Source organism: Varanus komodoensis, unplaced genomic scaffold, assembly GCF_004798865.1.
Source record: "Varanus komodoensis strain SLA01 unplaced genomic scaffold, ASM479886v1 scaffold11, whole genome shotgun sequence".
NCBI lineage: Eukaryota > Metazoa > Chordata > Lepidosauria > Squamata > Varanidae > Varanus > Varanus komodoensis.
Window position 1 is genome coordinate 33,286,062 of NW_025335317.1, and position 19,895 is coordinate 33,305,956.

General features: G+C 45.9%; 1 protein-coding gene across 9 annotated transcripts in view; it reads right to left on the reverse strand.

The window, feature by feature from the left end:
* ABCC3 (ATP binding cassette subfamily C member 3) overlaps positions 1-16,006 on the reverse strand; it is a 73,829-nt gene extending 57,823 nt beyond the window's left edge. For all 9 annotated transcript variants that reach the window (XR_006413725.1, XR_006413726.1, XM_044419982.1 and 6 more), the window contains exons 1-2: positions 15,917-16,006; positions 424-600 (exon numbers count right to left, since the gene is read on the reverse strand). Coding sequence is in view for 7 of the 9 variants with exons in the window: in XM_044419982.1 (XP_044275917.1) it covers positions 424-600; positions 15,917-15,946 (207 nt within the window). In the remaining 2 variants the exon portion in view is untranslated. The remainder of the gene's footprint in view (positions 1-423; positions 601-15,916) is intronic.
* Positions 16,007-19,895: the final 3,889 nt, after the last annotated feature.

Below are 19,895 nucleotides of genomic sequence, written 5' to 3' on the forward strand. Positions count from 1 at the left end.
TGGCAAAATGCAGAGTGTGCCACGTCAGAAGAAGGCCTAGATCCAGCTAATGTGCAGGGCATGGAAGTGTCCTGGTTTCTCCCAGCCCACCAATAACCAGCTCACTTCCTGAGCCTTCCTAGCAGGGGCAATGCATGCATTTTCAAAGCTGCTCCCTGCATTCATGAGAGCTAGGATCATGCTTTTAGAAACAGGTAAGCAAAGCAGCTTATATACTCTCTGGTACAGCTAAATTCTATGCTTCCAGGAGAGGTTTAGCTGCACAGGATGAACTAGCAGATGATCACAGTCAACCCGGTGCATGACTTTTCCTCTAGTTATTTGTTTGCCTTTGGCACAGGATGCTGCTCCCATCTGTAGTTTGCAGTTATAATGATGCAGCTGCTTGGGAAGGCTGCTGTGGGAAGTTCGACATGGACTTACCGTTTTAAACCTGCACAGCACAGACAGTACAATGTAGCCTCGATTGTTGCGTTTTAGATAAAAGTAGTACAACAGCAAGAGGCACCAAAGATAGAAGCACGGGATCCATGCCAGGACCGTATTCTGGAAACACAGTGTTAGGTCTGGTGTGTCAGTATGCAGTGTGACGTTGGGATCCTGCAGGGGAAAAAAGCACACCGGGAAAATACAAGTGAATGCAGACCCTGGACGAGGTTCTGGTGCTTCCAAAGCTGCACCATGAATCAGCAAAGAGCTGCATGTCTTGGCAAGTTTTTCCAGGAAGATGAGATGTCAACCAGCACAGCCCTTTGAACCATACCATACTCCTGGAATGCACGACAACAAGCCACTTTGTCTAGCGCAACCCAGTACATGTGTGCCTTGCATTCTTACCTTCCATTTGCCTCTGTGTCCTTCAGAGGATAGCTCCCAAGGTGGCATCCTCCAACTGTGCTGGACCACAACTTCCAGCATGGCTGGCTGGGGGATGTTGGGAGTTGTAGTCCAATGCAGCTGGGAGGCTACAGGTTGGGGAAGAGCACCTCTGAGTGGCACTAACAACAAAAATAAAACTGAAAGCATCGATGTGAAGGCACTAGAGCAGTGTGTCCCCACTTCCGTCATCATGGGGATTCCCATCCATGGTGCTAGTGGGCCCCCAGACAGGTTCATCCCAGCCTACTTTGGAAGATTCCCGGAAGGCACAGATTTAAGCAAACCAGGCTTCTTAAAATTCCCAGAATTAGCAGCTCCTCTCCTTGTTTGATCCAGAGCATTGTTGTTGTTGTTGTTGTTGTTGTTGTTGTTGTTATTATTATTATTATTATTATAACATTTCTATGCCGCCCCTTGCCGAAACCTCGGGGCGGCTTACAACAAAGCATAATCCTCTCTTTGTTTGATCCAGTGTTTCCTAATGCTGCATAGAGATAAGAACAGTGCACTTCATTCTGAAATACCCTTCTGCTGTGTCATCTTGCTCCTAGAGCAACATCATCTGAAATACCATAATGGGAGTGTCAAGAGAGAAAATGTCAAATATTGACTGGGCCAGAGTTCAGCTTCCTGAGAGTCTCAACTTTCTTTTCCTCCCAGTTTTAAAAGCAAGTTTGCAACCCATATACTCATGTCTGGGGGAACACGTGTGGGAAATCCCCGATTAAATCTTGAAAGCCAGGGAAGCAGCTGAATAAGATATCTGTGTCCTACATAGCTCACTGCCTTTCCCTAACACTAGCAAGACTAGAAAAATACGCAGAAATCAGACATATTTATTTTATTTGGGCTAAGATGCCTACTCCACTTTTCTCCTCCAACAGAGGTGCTCAAGATCCAACGATAAGGATAGAAGTAGAAAGAAAGAGACAGACAGACAGACGGACAGAAAATCAACATCATGGGATAACTTGATAACTAGGCTAAAAGCAAAAAGAAAAAGTATTCAAGGAAGCAACTTACAAATACAACAGAGAGCCCTGAGGCACCTTGAAGACTAACAAATTTATTCTGGCATCAGCTTCCAGGGGCTATACAAGCTCAAACAGCAGCAAAGTTAGTGTGCTACCTTACGAACGTTTAGCTAGCAAGGAGTCATGTAGTTCTCAGCATTCCCCCATCAGCTGGCATTTATAGGATTTGCTTCCTGCCTAAACATGCATAGGATTGCACCCAAAACAAAGCTTGTTGCAAGAGAAGCGCTCCTAAGGCAGTGATGGACTGACACGAATGAGGGGGCACAGGGAGTTCCACTTGTGCAGCACGGACCCAAAAGGCCCCTTGTGCGTAGGCAGCAGGCACGCTGCCAGGGCTGTACTCGCTGATCATGAAAGATGAACAGGTTCATATGGGACAAGACTATATTTCAGGGAGCTGGTACGCAAACTGGTTGTGCCTGCTCAGTTTTCACAGCTCACTGAGCAGGTGTTTCTTGGCACAGTATTTGGCTAGCTGAGCAAAGGATATGAATTACTACGACTACTAGCACTTTTAACAGAGCACAGGCAGACCTGTTCCAGCTGCCTCTAATGTTAGAGCGCTTCTTCACTCCCTTTCCATCTTTAAAATGCCCTGCTTTCGGTGCCTGCACCAGGAAGCAAGAGAAGAAGTGGTAAAATTTGCTATGCCCATAAAAGTCATCACAAGGTAACATGAAGTGAAATAGGCAAATTGGGAGCAGGAGGATCCTTTCTGTAGGAATCCACTGCTGTGTAAGCACACAAAGCGCTCTGGCTGCTGCGAAGATCAAGGAGGCAAGGACTTCAAAGGGTTGTCACTGAAACAGAAATGAAGCTCCCTCTTGGCCGGACCTGCAGCCCTAGTCTCTCCCAAAAGCATTTCAAAACCAATTTCCTCTAAAGAGGAATTCACCGCAACAGAGAATGAGGAAATCACGACCCCGGTCAGTTAAGGCAAGGACAAGCATGGCAGGAGAAAACACATCAGGGGCCCCTCCGCATCACCCGTTCCAGGCAGCAGCCCAGCAGGACAAGCAACAAGACGTGATCACAAGGGAGCCCCTTGGGCAGGTAGACAGCGTCTATGCGGAAGCAACAGCACGTGAATGGTACCCTGTGCGCACTGTCGCTGATGCGGGGTGAGATTTCTGCCGTGGCCATCATCCGACATTGCATCACACTGGACCTTTGCCACAGACCTATAGACCCCAGAGGAGAGCAGGAGGATCTCAGGCATTGCTTTGTTGTCTGTAGCCAGCAAAGCTGGGGGATGACAAAGGGCAGCAATCTTCTTTGGTGGCTCAGCTCAGGTGGTTCAGTTCCAAGCAACTACATTCATTAAGTATCATTGCTAATTCAAAAGAGGATGGCGCAAGTTTCATTCAATGCCTACAGCTGAGTCACTGCAATGGCAAACCCAAAGATGATTTTTCTCATTAAACGAGTAAAAAGCAGTCTGAGAGAGAGAGAGAGAGAGAGAGAGATGGCAATCTAGAGGCCCGTCCAACAATTTCCTCCCAATCCTATGTCCTGATGGATAGCATATTTACCTTGGGAATAAGTTAACATACATTCACACAGCAGAGAGGGTTAATATACTCCATGCTACTGCCATTCTGCTGCAACTGCTGAAAGATTACAGTCACAAAAATAGAAGAGAGAATGAAGGGATGAGACAAAGAAGACAGAAAGGGAGACAAGAGCTCACACAAAGAACTGTGTTCCAGAGGGTTAGCTGCATTGGTTTGTTGCAGCAAAAGCAACCAAGAGTTTCCCTGATGCTGTATAGATCAGAAAATATAGACCTATACCACCTTTTGTGGACTGGAGTCTATTCCATCAGATGCACAAGGTGTTTGGGTACACATGCACACACTTCCACAGTGAGTGGGGATGGGAAATTATAAACCGTGGGAGGGAAGGGGCATGACATGCAAGATGTGTGCACAATTGCTCCAGCGGCCATTCACAAAGCAGTGCAAATTACAGCATCCTGGCACTGGCATGGTGATTTACAATTACGATAGGATAGCCATCCACTCTAATTTCAGGTCTCCAGTGACAGAATCTGAACTGGCGAAGCTGAGAAGTTGCCAGCCATGCTTCCGATTTTCTTTATTCCAGAATGGCCACCAGTTCTCTCTCTCTGATTTCCAAGGAAATACATATACACAAAATGCGCTCAGTGAATGATTTGGAAGAATTTAAGCAATTAAGCTCACAAACCTACATATGCTTAAAAAGAAAGAAGTACTATAACTCCAGGAGAATCCTAAAAGTTGTAGGACCTGTTTCTTTTGGAGCATGTGGAGGGCTGGACCCAAAGTCAATTCAAACCAGGGGTACACAGATGGGTAATGAGGGTTGGAAGGGGAGAAGTGGGGAAGAGGCTAGCAGGTCAAGAGCTTCCTCACGTGTTATGGTGGGACAACACAAATATTTTCTCTACACACCACATCCAACCACCAACTGGAGCCAGCTGGAAGAAACATATACATATATCCATGGTACACATGCTTTAATCATTGCTTGGAAGAAAATAACATTAGATTCCCCCTACCTCCATGCACTAAATGGGAAAAGGGCACAAACACAATGTGTGACGTAACCCTGATTTTCTTCATTATGGTGCCACCATGGCTGAGGATTTATATTCCACTGCGCACATGTTGCTAGTCATGCTTAATGCACAGTTGTCAATGTTACAAATGCTAATATTCCCTGAAGATAATTGAGGAGCAACCTAATGATTTCTGGAAGGTCTCACTCATTTTGGAGCAAGACCTTTTGTGCCTGAAGGCGTTTCTTCTTCACACATGCTCCAGTGACTTCTAAATACCAAACCACCTAACTCATCTTGTTCAGCTAATGGTTCCCACAAAGATATAGTTCTAGGTCACTATCAGTAAAGATATGTTATGTTAATGCCTCAAAACAGTATTGGATTAGCCTTGCTTATGAAAAGAGGTAAGAACAGTTTGTTTATTACAAAAACAAACTCAAGCATACCATTTCTATAGCATCACTTTGTGTTTACATACGTATCAACATATGTAAGACTGTTAAGGAGTTGGTAATGCTTTCTGATGCCTAGAAACCAGAAGGTTTTGCTCCCTCCTCTGCCCCTGGAACTCAGCAGTCTATGTTGAAGCAGCCTGTGAGCATGGATTTAGCTTGTTTTATTTGGACAGTAATATTTATTGAGAAATAGAGGCTGATGGGCTGAGGTTAAAGAAACCACATATGGTAGAGTTAGTCTACTTGCTTCCCCCAGCCCGGCACTCCACAAATCCTATTTTCCCTGAAACACTGTTGTTTCCCTGCACTCTGTTTACCTCAGGGCACAACCTTATGGCCTTTGGATACAGTCTAGATGGCCACAGGAAGATTCTAACCTTGAGAAAGTGCTAGGAGGTCACAGCCAGGGTTCCAAACTTGGGAGTGCCTTCCCTGCACCCTTGCAACCAGAACAGTTCTTTCCACTCCAGTTGTGCCTATGAAGTCATAAGTTGTAAGTGAAACTTAAGAGCCAGTGTGAGGGGAGGGCATTCGGGGGGGGGGGGGGGTGGGGGGGGGGGGGGGCGAGCAGTGAAGGGAGAGGAAGGAAGGTCCTCTTCCATGCAAGCAAGGGTTGCTGGTTGAAATCAGCCACGTGTTATGAGAGGCAAAGGATGTGCTGAGACAATCCTTGTATCCTTCTGCTGGATGCCCATAATCTTCCAAATTCTCAGGATCACGGGCAGCCACACTGGATGACGCCCCCACTGATTTGAATAACAAACTATATTGAATTTGCAGAGGTAAAGAAAGCTTCTTTTGTTTGTGGCTCAGACACCAGCACAAAATAGACACTGTTTCCATAAGGTATCATCATTATACAGAGATATTCATTAGCAATAAGGCTGCTTTGCCACACTCCAAGCCCAGTTATGGCAGACAGTCTGATTGGTTTTATCTTGCCAATGCTGCAGTTAATGGGGGTTGTGCATTTGTCCACACAGTATCCAAAAACCACATAGCCGGTTCCAACAGTAGGTTGTCCAACCCTTAGACAACCTGTGCTGCCTGAGTCTGTATGACATAACAAGCCAGAGCAAGCTGGGTGCCTGGCATAGAGACATCATGTGAACCAGGACAATTACTCAAGTGGCTAGATTAGCCTTTGAAATTCAGTCCCGTACGCCCATGTTAATAAAATTGCACACTAAATTTTAAGGCGACACTTTGAAAGGAGCAAAATCAACCAGTACCTTAGAAGTTGGAAGTAATTAAGTAATTTGATGACAAACTGCTACAAGGATTAAGTGGTGCTGTGGGTGCACTCTGTGCAAAACAATCTACAACAATGTAACTCACATTTCTTGCCAGGAAAAGGTAGATTTTGCCTCCTGTGTAATCTATGCAAACAAAGCCACATTTCATATTGTCCATTAGTTTGCTTCCATTACCCAAATCGTGAAATGCATCAATTCTCCACTAGCAATTCTACTGAGTATTCCCATACTTCAGAAATCACCAAAAACATATTGCTCAAAACTTCTCTGACGTGTATGTGCGCGTGTGTGGGCATATATACGTCAAAGCTCTCAGGACACTGAATATCTGCAATTGAAACCAAATAGCAGCAGTTTTGTACATCCATGGAACACCTGCCATTATGTGGGTGAGCCACAATTAAGCCATACATGATTTGATTCATATGGAACACTTAAGCCTTTCCACAAAAGAGTTCCTGTACAGTTATGGCAAATTAATCAGAATATGAAATCAGAAGCTTATTTCAGATTTTAGAACATCAAAACCTTTAAACATCTCAGAGTATGAAATCCAGAAAAGTTATAGTCACAGAATATTTTCTTGAAGCTTCCTCATTATACTCCCACACACATATATGAAGAACGGGGTGGGATATTGGTCTCCCAGAGAGCATCAGCATGCCTCATTTCTTTTGCTTTATAGCTCACTTCATAATGCTTAAGTCTTTACTGTCACACAAGTTATTGATTATTTGTTTTTATATATTGCTTCCTTTGTTCAATGCTATGTTTTGCAAACCTTTCTCATTGTAAAATGCTTGACTTCATGTAGCACGGAAATTGACATGCTACAAGGATTGTTTACTGAAACTGTAGGATCAGGATTTAGGATCTAAACCTTGGATCTAGATGGACTAATAGTTTCAGCTACTGGGCTTTTAAAAGAGACCAGTTAATTAAGTCCAGGTAATTGATGTCAAGCTGTGTTAAGACACAGTATCAGAACTTTGAAACATAACAGCAAGGCTTGCTCTGCAATAACTGTCATAAAGAAATCCACTGTATTTCACACTGGGTGGTTCTGTGCCTTAATGACCAATAAACAGATGCCTCAGAATGCTGATTAGAGAGTAACTCTGTTTTTAATCCTGAAGATTGATGAAAAGGCCTGTGTTACCATTTGATTCATCACAAGCAGAGATAAAAGAAAAATGCCTCCCCCACCATCTCCTCCTAGATTTCAAAACTAAAAAAGACCCCACAGGGAAGGTCCTTTAAAGGAGCACTGTCTTGTAACTTTTCCAGCAGTAATGCTTCATAGCAGATCATCTCAGTTATCAGTCCAAGCATTTTTATGGTGAACAATCCACTGCGGCTTATTTGTGATGTGTGCTGGCCGCCCTTTTAACTAGCCAAACTGTGCTGGGTGGTTGTCAGGGCTTATTGTGTTACGTGAACCTGGCCAAGACGGCTTATGTAAGGGGTTAAACAATGTCTGCATAACCCTAGAACAGCCCCTGCAAGGGTTGTTTAACCCTCACATAAGCCACTGGGTTCAGCGTACAATCAGCCATGGCAACCATCCCCTACAGCATCAATATTCAAAATAGCCAAGAGTGTGCATCACAATCCATTGTGGCTTCTTTAATAACTCACTTAGGCTGCAGTGATCATGCAAGCCAGTCATGTGTATATGTGTGTATGTACTTTAGTTGGCACTCCAGTACACACTTTCCTGGGAGCAAGCCTAACTGAATTCAATTGGACTATTAAGTAGACCTAGGACTGCACAGCGGTATTTTACCTCGACAAAGTTTTTCAGGAACTACTCAGTTACTTTCTTAGACCAGCCAAAAAAAATCACCAAAAGCTGCCAGCTTTCAGGATCACAAGGTGGGAGAGTGCAAAAAGTGCAGAGTGGCAGAGAGAAAATACCAGACATGACACTGAAATCAAGTTGTCTGCATGATCCCAGTCCTGAGCATACGATGTAATGATTTTCATTTCATCCACAGCTGCCCTAGAGCTGCTGGGATGAAGAATGGCAGGTAGTTTTGCTCCCACCATTTCTGCAACATAAAAAAATCTAGTTGTTCAACGTAAACAGGGAATGCTTCAAGATATTCCCCCAAAATGGTTCCCCCCAACTACTTTGCCACTTAGCAAAGAAGAAGCTGTACCATCTCACTCTAGTCAGCTGTTCACCAATTTTCCGTACTGCTTTCTTGAACAGGCGAGAATGTCAATGTGAAGCTATTGCACACTGCCTCCCCCATGCCCTCCAAGGATGGAAATCTAACGTTATTCGCAGGATTTAGCTTCTGTTGGACAGCCACACAAAAGGACTCTTCCTCAGCTTACCTGAGCAGCTACTCTCAAGGCACTGTACAATGAAATGCACACAGCATCCCAACGCTTAGAACAGAAGCTCAGTTCATTTCTGCACTCTGAGCCACACACAGTTCCCCAAACAACTTGGGGGAGGTCAATCAAGCATGGAAAAACGGAAAGCAGAAACAGAACAAAACACATAAAACAAAAACGGCCCTGCTGGATCAGGCCAAGGGTCAATCTCCCCGGGCATCCTCTTCCTCATAAGGCGTGGCAAAATGCTTCTGGGAGGCCCACCAGAGCGGGGTTAAACACTGCCTGTGGCTCCACTCAACTTGGCCACCTCTAAAGCTGCCTTTCATGGAACAAAATGGCCCTGGGGCCCTGTGGCACATGTGCATGGTAGGCAGTTTGCCCCACAGAAATCAAGATATCAGGGATTCTAAGGCTTGACCTTGAACGGAATTGAAAAACCCTCCACAGTCTGGGGTGAAGAGGTCTAAAGGACTACAGTCCCACTGGGTCCTTAAGGTTGTCCTCTGAGACCCTGCTCTCTGTTCTGCCAGCCAAAGCTGTCAAGCTGGTGAATCCCAGGGACGGTAACAGCATCCTGTGGATGTCACCCTGGGATGCTCTGCTCGGGGTGACACGCGTGCATTCAGCTTTGCTGGATTTCAGGAGATTCTTAAAGACTGTCTCGTGCTGGTCAACAGGTGGCTAGTTCTATGGCACAGATTTATCTGGCGGCATTATTTTTTTATATTTTGAATGAACTTCTTTTATGCTATTTTAATGTTCTTTACTAGTTTGGCCATATTGCTGATATTTTCATTGTGTAAGTTGCTGCATATATCAGTATCATAGACACACCCTGAAAGGCAGGGTTCAAATCTATTAAGCACAATATTTCTTTCTTACATGTATTCACCACCCCATAGCCCAGAGGCTTCTCTGGGTGGTTTACAATAAAATTAACTGTATATCAGTAAAACAAGTAATAATACAATAAGAGACTTAAGAATACTAAAAACAGTACAAAAATCTAGCAGTTCATGCAAAAGGAGATAAAAGCAAGGCATGGAGCAAACCAGAAATAAAAGCGATGTTAAAAACCGAGTTAGCTACAATGACAACTGGAAAGTAAAGAGGTCATTGGCTGGCACCAAAAAGAGAGCAGCAATGGTGCCAGGTGAACTTTCCTGGGCAGCATATTCCACAGGTGGGGTGCAACCAAAGAGAAGGTCCTCCTCCTCACCCCCTAAGTGGTAATTTAGTCAGGAACCCCCAATTCCAGGGCTCAGAATGAGAAACTGCTCTGGACTGTGTGCGCTCAGCCTTAAGGCAGAGTCCAGTGGGTGCATTTTGCCCCTCCTGGTTGGTTTGTGCCCATGGAAAGGACTGTTCAGACCTTGGCATGTTCACACTTTTCAAAGGAGCTCTCAGACAGCAGCTCCACTGGCCAGTCCTAATCCAGAGATGCTCATCTGGTTTACTCCAGAAAATAATGTTTCCAGTAGTTTGGGTTATTTTTAGGAGTGTGCAAACCCCACTGGGCAAGCAGCTGCTCAAACAAGCACATGGGCACAGCAGGATAAAAGTCCAAAAGCCCCGCACAAGCACCAGAAGGAATAATGGCTTAAACAAGGACCCATGCAGTCAGCAAAGAAAATGCAGCCACTGCTTTGGCTGGGCCTGGTGCAGATATTATGATCCTGGCCTTGTAACCTAGCACAGTACCTTCTACTGCTGCATTTCAGCCACTGATCTGAGAACCCTGACCTGGACCACAAAATTTCCAGGTCTAGAGCCAAGCATGTCCACCTTTAACTACAGCCTGGACCTGGTAAGCTGTTTTACACGTGACTAATAGGAAGGCTGGAGATGTTCATAACAGGCCTGCTTACCTGTCCCATTACATGGAGATCTAGGGATGTGGGTTTCCTGGAAAACTTTTCTATCCAAAAGAGAGTTGTTTGCATAAGGTAATTTGCATCAGAACATTTTATGATGTCTTAGAATATAGTCTAATTTAGCATGCTTATTTTGTTTGCATTTAGTAAACAGAGCTTAGAAAAGGAGCCCCTTTCTGTCCTAGTACATGTTCAAGTATTTGACCTGAATCTTCTTTTTTTTGAGGAGGGGGGCGGGAAGGAAATTAAAGCACACTTAATGTGATATAAATATTGTAGTATTTATTGAAACTGCTTTTAGCGGTTTCAAAATGTTTCAAAATATTGTATGTAACCATTTTTATATGTTTTTGTTATGTTACATTTTTGTATTGTGGCTTCTGTGAAACACATAAAGCTTTCATGTGGAAATTAATAGTATGTAGATACTGTATTGAAACTTGCTCCCTAAAGGAGTTGGAAAACTATATTATATTGCAGTGAAAGAGATGCCACATTAAGAAGACTCATTTTTATATGTTTGATTCAACGGGGACTCAAACCTGTTGCCTCTTCTGTTACACTTTCTAATGCAATTCCCCTTACAATATTTCAAGGCGCAACTGTATATAAGCTTAGACACAAAAGAAATCCTACAACGCCCAGCATGCCCCAGAGGGGCCAGGAGGCAAAGCTGCACCACAATTTACGGTTGTCATGAGTGCACATAACATACACTGCTCCAGTACACCTATATACGTTCCTTGCGTGTGCTCTTCGTTGCTTTGCATCACACCCCATGACATTTATAAGCTAAGAAAGAATCGTGGCAGATCCTTGGAACTGGACATCCCTAACACAGATGGGTGGTATATCTGAGGAGCATCCTAAATTCCAACAAACCTTTATTTGGAATGAGGTTTGAAAACATTCCCAAGAACAAAAGGTTTTTTTGGGGGGGAGGGGGCCCTTAATGCACAGGCATATTATAGCTCACTTAAGGGTCATATATGCTACGGTATGCCCTGATTGTAATATTGGCAACTTCACATGACTCATCTAGAATTATTGCCTTTATCTTTGAAATATTGGTGAATTCTCTCTGGCACCATCTTCCCCAACCTGGTGCCCTCCAGATGTTTGGGACTGCAACTCCAGTAGTCCTGACCACAGGCCACATTGACAAGGGCTGATTGGGGCTGAAATCCAAAACATTTGAAGAGTACCAGGTTGTGTGCTACCAACTCTATTTCCCTTCCAAGTTTAGAATACAAACTCTGGGGAAAAGTTTAAATCTTGTGCATAAAAAGTGTTCATCCAAATTCAAAAGACTGTATCACTTTTATGACTCTGCTTGACCTGAAAAATACTCTTGCCACAGTGCAGTTATATGTGCATTAAACCAATTATAATACAGCTATCAATGTCATCTTAAACACATAAGGAGAGTACCTGAGTCAGTGGCTCAGGATCCAGCTTAAGAACCTGGATGGTTTAGCAGGTAAGAGTGCTGGACTTGGATCAAAGCAAATCGGGTTCAAATCTCCACTCAGCCATGAAGCTGACCGGATGACCTTGAATTTGCTACCACCTCTCAGCCTTCCATACCTCACAGGGTTGTTGTGAGAATAAAGGGGCAGGAAAACCTTGTATACTACCCTGAAATTAACTGGATGGAGTATGGAAAGAAAATCTAATTATTAAATCTAATTATTAAATTAAAACTTGGAGGCTCAGATCAGTTCCTTGTTAAGTAGATGAATTCTGGCATCCTTCCAAATAAGCATGACATGAAACTGGTGTGCATATTCCCCCTCATCCAATGTTTTGATGAAAGTATCAAAGTCTTTGAAGTTCTCACCTTCTGTTGGAAGGCTTCAGCAGGCAGTACATACCCAAGAAGTGTGTATGCTACACATCCCTCAAAGAATGGGTAGTAAATTGCAGGAGTTACACCTGCTGAATGGCAGAGGATGGCTGCAAAATCCCATTGAGCCATCACAGCAAAGAGGAGCACTGGCATAATGGATCTACTGGTTCTACTGGCAAGCGCCTACAAGGAGCAAGGAGGAAAACAGGAAGAATGGGGAACATTGTGGGAGAGGCATGGCAGTCTTCCTTCCATCCCATCCATGAAAGCCAAGACTGGGACCATCTCCTGCACTGATTACAGTTCCATATAGAGTTTCGTAGATACACACACTCCCACTCAAAAGCCTTACATTCGTGCACAGCATACCGGAGCACAGGATTCCAGTTAACCCAGGAGCCAGGTCGAGGGCCAGACTACACACTATGCACATGGTCGACTAACTGATCTCCAAACCTGTGTTTATCTGTACATCAAAAGCAGCCATAGAGGTGTCCAATTTTAATTAAAGTAACAATGCTGCAGGGATGGGAGTTCATATTGCATCCTACCTGGATTTACAAAAGTATCTAAAGCACTGCTGAAGGATGCTGATATGGCTGCAGTAGACAAACAAGAGGCTTGAGCATCACATAAGTGCCCTAATTATTCTGCTGCTCGTCTCCTTGAGAATCCCAAGAAATGCAGAACATGCAACCTACATGCCCAATTTGATGTTCCAGATGTAGTGTGTGTGGAGTGGAGCTTCCCATGAGAAGTCTCATGCCTATACAGTCTGGAAAAAGGTACGCCTCCTCACCTGGCTCTGTGTGACAGCTAAACCCAGGCACTACAGCAACTGCATTATGTCTATTTGACATACTTATTTTAATAGCAGATTCTTTGTGGCCCCCCACCGGACATCTTCTAAGATAAATACTTTGGTTTTAAGGAGGAATCCCCCATGCCGTTTGAAGAAACAACTATGAGAGCACCGAGGAAACTACCTGAAAATATAGGTAAGCCATGCTAGCACTACTTTATCAATTGCTTTATTTTAAAAAAATCATTCTGGGATTGTAGAATCTTCCTGTGACAACATATAGTGAATTTACTTCTACAGACCGGTGGCCCATACTTGCTCATTGAACACAAGAAAATTGGCTTCTGTGCACAATATTCAGCCTTAACACACCCTTGTATTAAGCCTGAGTTGTCAGCAGCTGGGAAGTGCATGCAAGTGAGTGAGGGGGATGGCCTCCTCTACATCCAGGGAAGAAACCAAACTGGCTTCTAGAAGGAGCTCTCTTCCACCTCACCCAGGCCAGAAATGCAGCCACGTGTTCCTCCTGGGCCAGTCTCCAGCAGGCTAGCAACAAAGGTGCAGAGCAGTAACTTTTGCGGACCTATTTAGAGCGAAGAGTCAACCTTCTGGGATCTGTTTCAATGCCGCCTTCACTTCACTGGGGCACAAGGTAGCTGCCAGTGCAACCCTCCAAATGTCTATGCAGCTCACTGGAACATCTGGGAACATCTCCCCCCCCACACACAAAAAACTGCTCAAGGTCATCTTCAGAAGCCTAAGGAAGCTTGACAGGTGAGAAGGCCTTCACAGTGGTACCACCCCTCAAAGAGGTTCACCTGGCACCCATGCTCTTATCTTTTTATCTTTTGGCACCAGACAAAGGACTGTCTTCCCCCCAGGCATTTTTAAGACTCACTTCTTGATATGTAAGACCTTTTTTTATTCATATCCTGCTTGTCCTATTACATTGTTTCCTTTTAAATATTATATTGTATTTTGTATTTAAACCAGTTCTTTAACTGTTCATAATCTACCCAGAGAATGTTAGTTGTTGGGTTGTGTAGATGTGCAATAAGTAAATGCATAAATGAATGGATAAATAATATTAAAATACTCAGAAATGAGTGCTGCTGGGTTTAATCAGGTTTACTCTCGGGTACTGAGGGGAGCACCTTTACTAAAGATCCTTTTATTCCTGTGGCTGAATGATGAGGCCACCTATGCAATGGCCCACTGTCGGCTTTCCCCAGGAAACTGGCCAGAGAGCAGCATCTCCGAATCGAACAGAGGCATCCATCCAGTGCGCAACTGAGTGAAATTCCACCCACCACAAAACAGTCACATGGCCAAAGCGCCTCCAGCAAATACCATGTTCAAACCTGAACTGGTTTTATTGAGCATGATAGTTTAATGGCAAGAGTTCGGAAAATACCTGTCTAGTCAGTTTGCAACAGTTAATCTGTACTCCCAGGGAGTAGCCTCCTCCACCCTGATGAAGACAATCATCCCGGAAGTCAGCACATCTGTATTTGTAGCAAGGAGTGACGGAGGACAGAAGAACCACATGCTGTATCACACCAAGGGCTATCTAGTCACATGGTCTCCAAACAGCTCCTTGTGGGAAGCCCGCAAGGAAGGCATCTATTCAAAAGTACCCACTTGCTCATGCTCCCTAGCAACTGGCAGACGAGAGAAGTCTACTGCCGCCAACAATGGAGAAGGCAACAATGTTATCATCACGACTGGAAGCCATGGGCAGCCTTCTCCAATGAATTCGTCTAATCCCCTTCTAAAGCCATCTATGCTGAACACATCTTTGGGGAAGTGAATTCCATAGTTTGACAATGCACTCTGAGATGATACTATGTTTGCAGTTATACAGCCGCACACCTGAAAAATGAACATGTTTCCAAATACTTTGCTTCACTGATTCCAGTTATTAATTCCATTGATCAGTACTGGAAAGTTTTAAATAAGCAAACTGTTTAAATAAGTGTGTTCTGTCAGACAAGAGTTTGAGCCTGTCCTCAGAAGGTTTTTTTTAATCCCTTAATTCCACCACTATAGCAGAAATGCTGCCATTTCATTTATGTGTTGCTGTTGCTTTAATGATAAGTGGAAAACGAAGTGGGCTTCTTATATTCTTAACAGATGATGCGCCACCTTTGGCCTCGGGATGACAAACACTGGCGTGTTTCCAGACGGGAGTTCCAGAGCTCACAGCACCAGATACTACATCTTCCCTCTGTGTATTAACACATTTCTTACGGTAAGAAAAAGATGGAAGAAGTGCTGAGGAAACTCAAGCGGTCATTGTCTGAACGGGGCAGAGCAGTGGCCTGGCGAAAGCGGCGCGTGGGAGCACTCCAGGTCCCATGAAACGCATCCTCCGATCTTGCAGCGGCACGCCCGAGCTGCCTGGCCGATGGTCCCCGTGTCAAACCGGCCGCGGGTGGCCCAAGGCTGTGCCTGCCTGACGGGCACGGCCGAGCCCTCCGCGCCACGCGCGCTCGCCTCCACGGCCCCCGCTGCTCCGCGCGACAGGGCACGTGTCCTCGCGGCTCTGCCGCCCCCTGGCCGCCCCCGGTCCGCAGACGCCCGCACTCCCGAGCCTGCGCTGGGGATGCCGCCCGGGCGCCGAAAGCAGAACTTCCCCGCAAGCCTGGCAGAGGGCGCGTCCCCATCCCGTCAAAGTTGGCTCGGCTGCTCCGCCCGTCCCCGCCGCGGCCCGGCTTTGTCTGCCGGGGGCGCCGGCAGAGCCGCGCGGTCCCCGCACCTCCCGGGCGGGCGGGCGGGCGGGCGGGCTGGCGCCCCCCTGCCGCGGGATGCTGCGGGCGCCGCGGGGCGGGAAGCGCGGCTCGGGGCTCCCGGGGCGCGCGGGGGCTTACCCAGAAGCGGGAGCCGCAGAAGGCGTCCATGGCGCCGGCGAGGGCGGCGCGGGCAGCCTCTAGGCGAGCAGCCGGCGCTCTCCGCTCCCGCTGCAGCCCGGCCGGCTCCGGCTCCGGCTCCGGCTCCTTCGCCGCTCTTCCGCCACGCAAGGGCGGATGGGTGGCTCACGCGGGGGAGGTGGGCGGGGAAGGGCTCGCCCGGGCGGCGCCGACCGGGGGCTTTCGTGCTGGCGGCAGCGGACGTCCCCGCGGGCGAGCCGCAGCCGCAGCCGGGAGGGCCCAGCGTCGCCCGAGCCCGCAGGGGCGGGCGCTCCTGGGCGGGAAACCTGAGCGTGTCTCCGTTCGAAGTTTTAGAAAAACGGGGCACCTCTCTACTCCAGATGCAGCGAATCGTACAAACGTTTAGGGACGGTACCCTAGGCTAGATGATAGGTATCTGCCCCCCGGTACTGTAATGCTAAATGTCCACCAGAAATGGCGTGCCCCTACTTTGAAGACGAGCATCACCTCTTGGCTTAAATTGGCTAATCACAGTGGATTCACTAACATGGTGGAGAATTTAGAATTTTAGCCTTGGATTCTTTTTAAAACACCATTTTACATTGCAATGGCTAATGACACATTTTTAGGTTTTAGATATTTAGGCTTTTAGTAAAATCTCCTGTTTTATGTTGCTGGCCAGAGATATTGTCATCCTTCTGTTTTGACTGCAAATATGAAGACCGTTTTTTGTGACCACCTCGTATGGCAATTCATTAATGCTGCCTCCAGTGTTGGGAATGGGAGTCAGGTGGCTCGCTCCCAAGTCCGACTCGAGACACATGAGTGACTCGACTTGGACTTGAGTCCGGAGCAATTCGAGATTTCTATTGTTCTTACAACTGAGTAGCTTTTTGGCAGGAAGGAGGCAGTGGGAGGGAGGGACAAGAGGTGGGGGCAGGGGGCTGCAATACAGGCAGTTCTCCACTTGCATGCTCAAGAAATACAGACTGCCCTAAACCTTATATGAATATCTCTAGGAAACTATGTGATGCACTTAGCATCAGTGGGTGCATAGTTCCCTAGAGATATTCATGGTTTTGTAGAGATAGACATTCTCTAGAGATATTCATAGCTTTTCGTTCCATGACTTTGGTTAGAGCATGGGTCCTCAAACTACGGCCCACGGGCCAGATCCGGCCCCCCATGCCCATTTATCCGGCCCGCCACAGAGGTTTTGGACTCTCCGTGCGGAAATCGTTTTGGACTCGCTCCGAGAAAAGGATCTCTGCGCGAGCAAGCCACCGCCTCGCCATGCATGCACCCAGGGGCGGCTGTCTCGTGCAGAGATCGTTTTGGACTCGCTCAGAGAAAAGGATCTCTGCACGCGTGCGCGCCCCTGCCTCACCCTGTGCGCCCGCCTGCTCCCTACCCCACACCGCCTTGGCAGCCCACGCCCAACTGGCCCCCTGTTGAAAAAGTCTGAGGACCCCTGGGTTAGAGCTTACGCAAGCCAGTGTGCTTCGGGGCACATGCAGGGCTTCAAGAACGAAGCAGAACCATGGCAAAACAGTTTCTGGCAAGGGCAGAAGCAGAGGTTCCTAGGTAACATCTCCCTACTTCTCTTTTATTGTTCTTTTAAAGCTTGAAATCCTGTTTTTATTCATAACTTCCTAATCTATCAGACAACATTAAGCCAAGCACTGACTGATGATGATGGAGATGGAGAGTCAGGATTTCATTGTGCAGCTGGAGCAAGGGAGGGAGTTACTACTGGAGTCGCTTCCTTGAAGTCGGCCTCAAGGATCGTTTGTACAGCTATTTTCCTTTTCTCATCATAAATGGCCTTGTAGCAGATGACGGCCTGGTTACAAGGGCAATTGCTAAAGGGGGAATTAGATCAGTATTAGGATGCCCATATTACAAATGGGAAAATGATGCTGAATTGACAGCAGAGAGAGGGAGAATCAGAACCTGAGTGGAATTTGGCAGGCTTGATCCTCTCCGAAGTGGCCAATAGGCCTGCAAATATTTCCTGATTCTATAAAAAGAAAGGAAGTTCTGATTATTTTCTCCTTTATTTTAGGTTTGGATGTGTTTGGAATGGTGGCATTTTATTATTCTTGCGGTTTATTAGCACAGTAACTCAGAAATATGTTCGGAAAATGAACAAACAAAAAGAACTAAGCACTTCAAAGTGCTCAAAATGCTTCATACTCATGATCTTGTTATAATCTATGCAAGAATGATAGTGACCTAGCTTAACTCTATAAGGCACTGATTTGAAAGACTGTTCTAAACTGTTTTAAGAACTATTTCTTTTGTTTTTTTACAATACTGTATACTTACACATATACAGATTCTCTCTGTCTTCAGTATCTGTAGTTACTTTATTATTACAATGCTGTATTGTGTTTAAGATGTCTTAGTGAATATGGAAGTGCTTCTTAAGTGTTTTATATGCATTAGAAAGGTAAAATATATGCATATACTAAGACAAACGTGGCTTACTCATGTGATTTGACTTACATACAAATTTGATATAAGAACATTCTCAGGAACAGAACTCGTCTATAACCTGGGGACAACCTGTATAGGGGGAAGGCTTCTGCTCTTTTTAGTGCCCTTTGCTCCCCTGTCTGCTCCCTCTGCTCTGTTCTCCGTGTTTCCAGGGACAATAATAGTGCCAGTTGTGCTGAGAAAATTATTTTTCTAAATTGCAATCTCGATAAATTCAAATAACAGCACAGCTTTGTTTCAATAAATCGTAGTTGAAGTAAAGGACTTCAATGTATCACTGAGAGAAGTGCTGATAGGAATACTGAAGGGGGAGGTTACAATCCCCCCCAGTCCCCCCCACCTCCTTTCATTTTTGTTAAAGTTGACAAAGACCTGAGACCTTCTTAAGACCTGAGAAGAGAATTGAGACTTGACTCAAAAGTGTCTTACAAGGACTTGGCTTTCAAGACCAAGTCGAATCTCAAGACTTGAGACTTGGAGTAAAGGACTTAAACACATCTAAGAAAATGCAAAGATTCAAAGATTAACGTCGCATGTCAAAGTCCTGGATGGCAAGATTCTAGAAGGCTGCTTCATGTATGTGTCTGCAGCAAGGAGTTTCGGGTGTTGAGCAGTTACAAGAAATTTCTGTTTTGCTGATTTTACTATACTTTTAAACCAGACAGCAATAACTCTGATTTTTGCCTTTAAGATAGTAGAGAGGACCCCATTTTATGTAATAGGGTGCACTTCTGAAGATACACATGTCACATGGGGCTGTTTGCCTTGCTGTGACAACCTGCTGTGGGTTATGTAACCTGTGCAGAGCCTGGGGTGCCTGCAGGTTGCGGATGGCCACTGTTTGGAATATGCAGCCTGTGCTTAGAGTTGCTGAGTTGCACAAAGCTGTCAAGTGTGGGTTATAGGAGCATTAAACAACACTCACCTAACTCATGGCAGATTCGGGGGTTGTGCAACTGTGGCTTAACCCTTGCATAACCCATGGTTACTGGTATGTAGGAAAAGATAGCACTCAGCAGGGGTTGCACATGCAACCTGACACTGAATATCATTGTGGCTTGCATAACCCATGCTGTGGTGTGTGTGAGGGCTGGGCTGTGGGTGGCAGCAGGAAAGGGCAGAAAACCAGGCCCAGGGCACGAGCGCAAGCTGAGTCTGGAGGTTGCTGTGGGCCAGAGGCAAGTTGGCAAGTCTGGCTCAAAGGCATGGAGAAGAGCAGTCTGATTTTGCAGGCACAGAGAGAGTCAGGGCACAGTTCCAGGGTCAGTTCACCAGAGAGAGGTTGCTGCGAGGGTTGTAGCAGGCTGGAGCGAGGGAGGGGAGCGACTCAGAGGAAAGGCAGGAAGAGCAGAAGAGGGTGCAGGCGGGAGCAAGGCAGGGCAGGTACAAACGAGCGAGTGGGGCTTGAATAAGGCAGGAACGATCTGGAGCGACGCATAACAATGCCAGGTCCGGAGCACAAGGAGAACCAGAACAACCT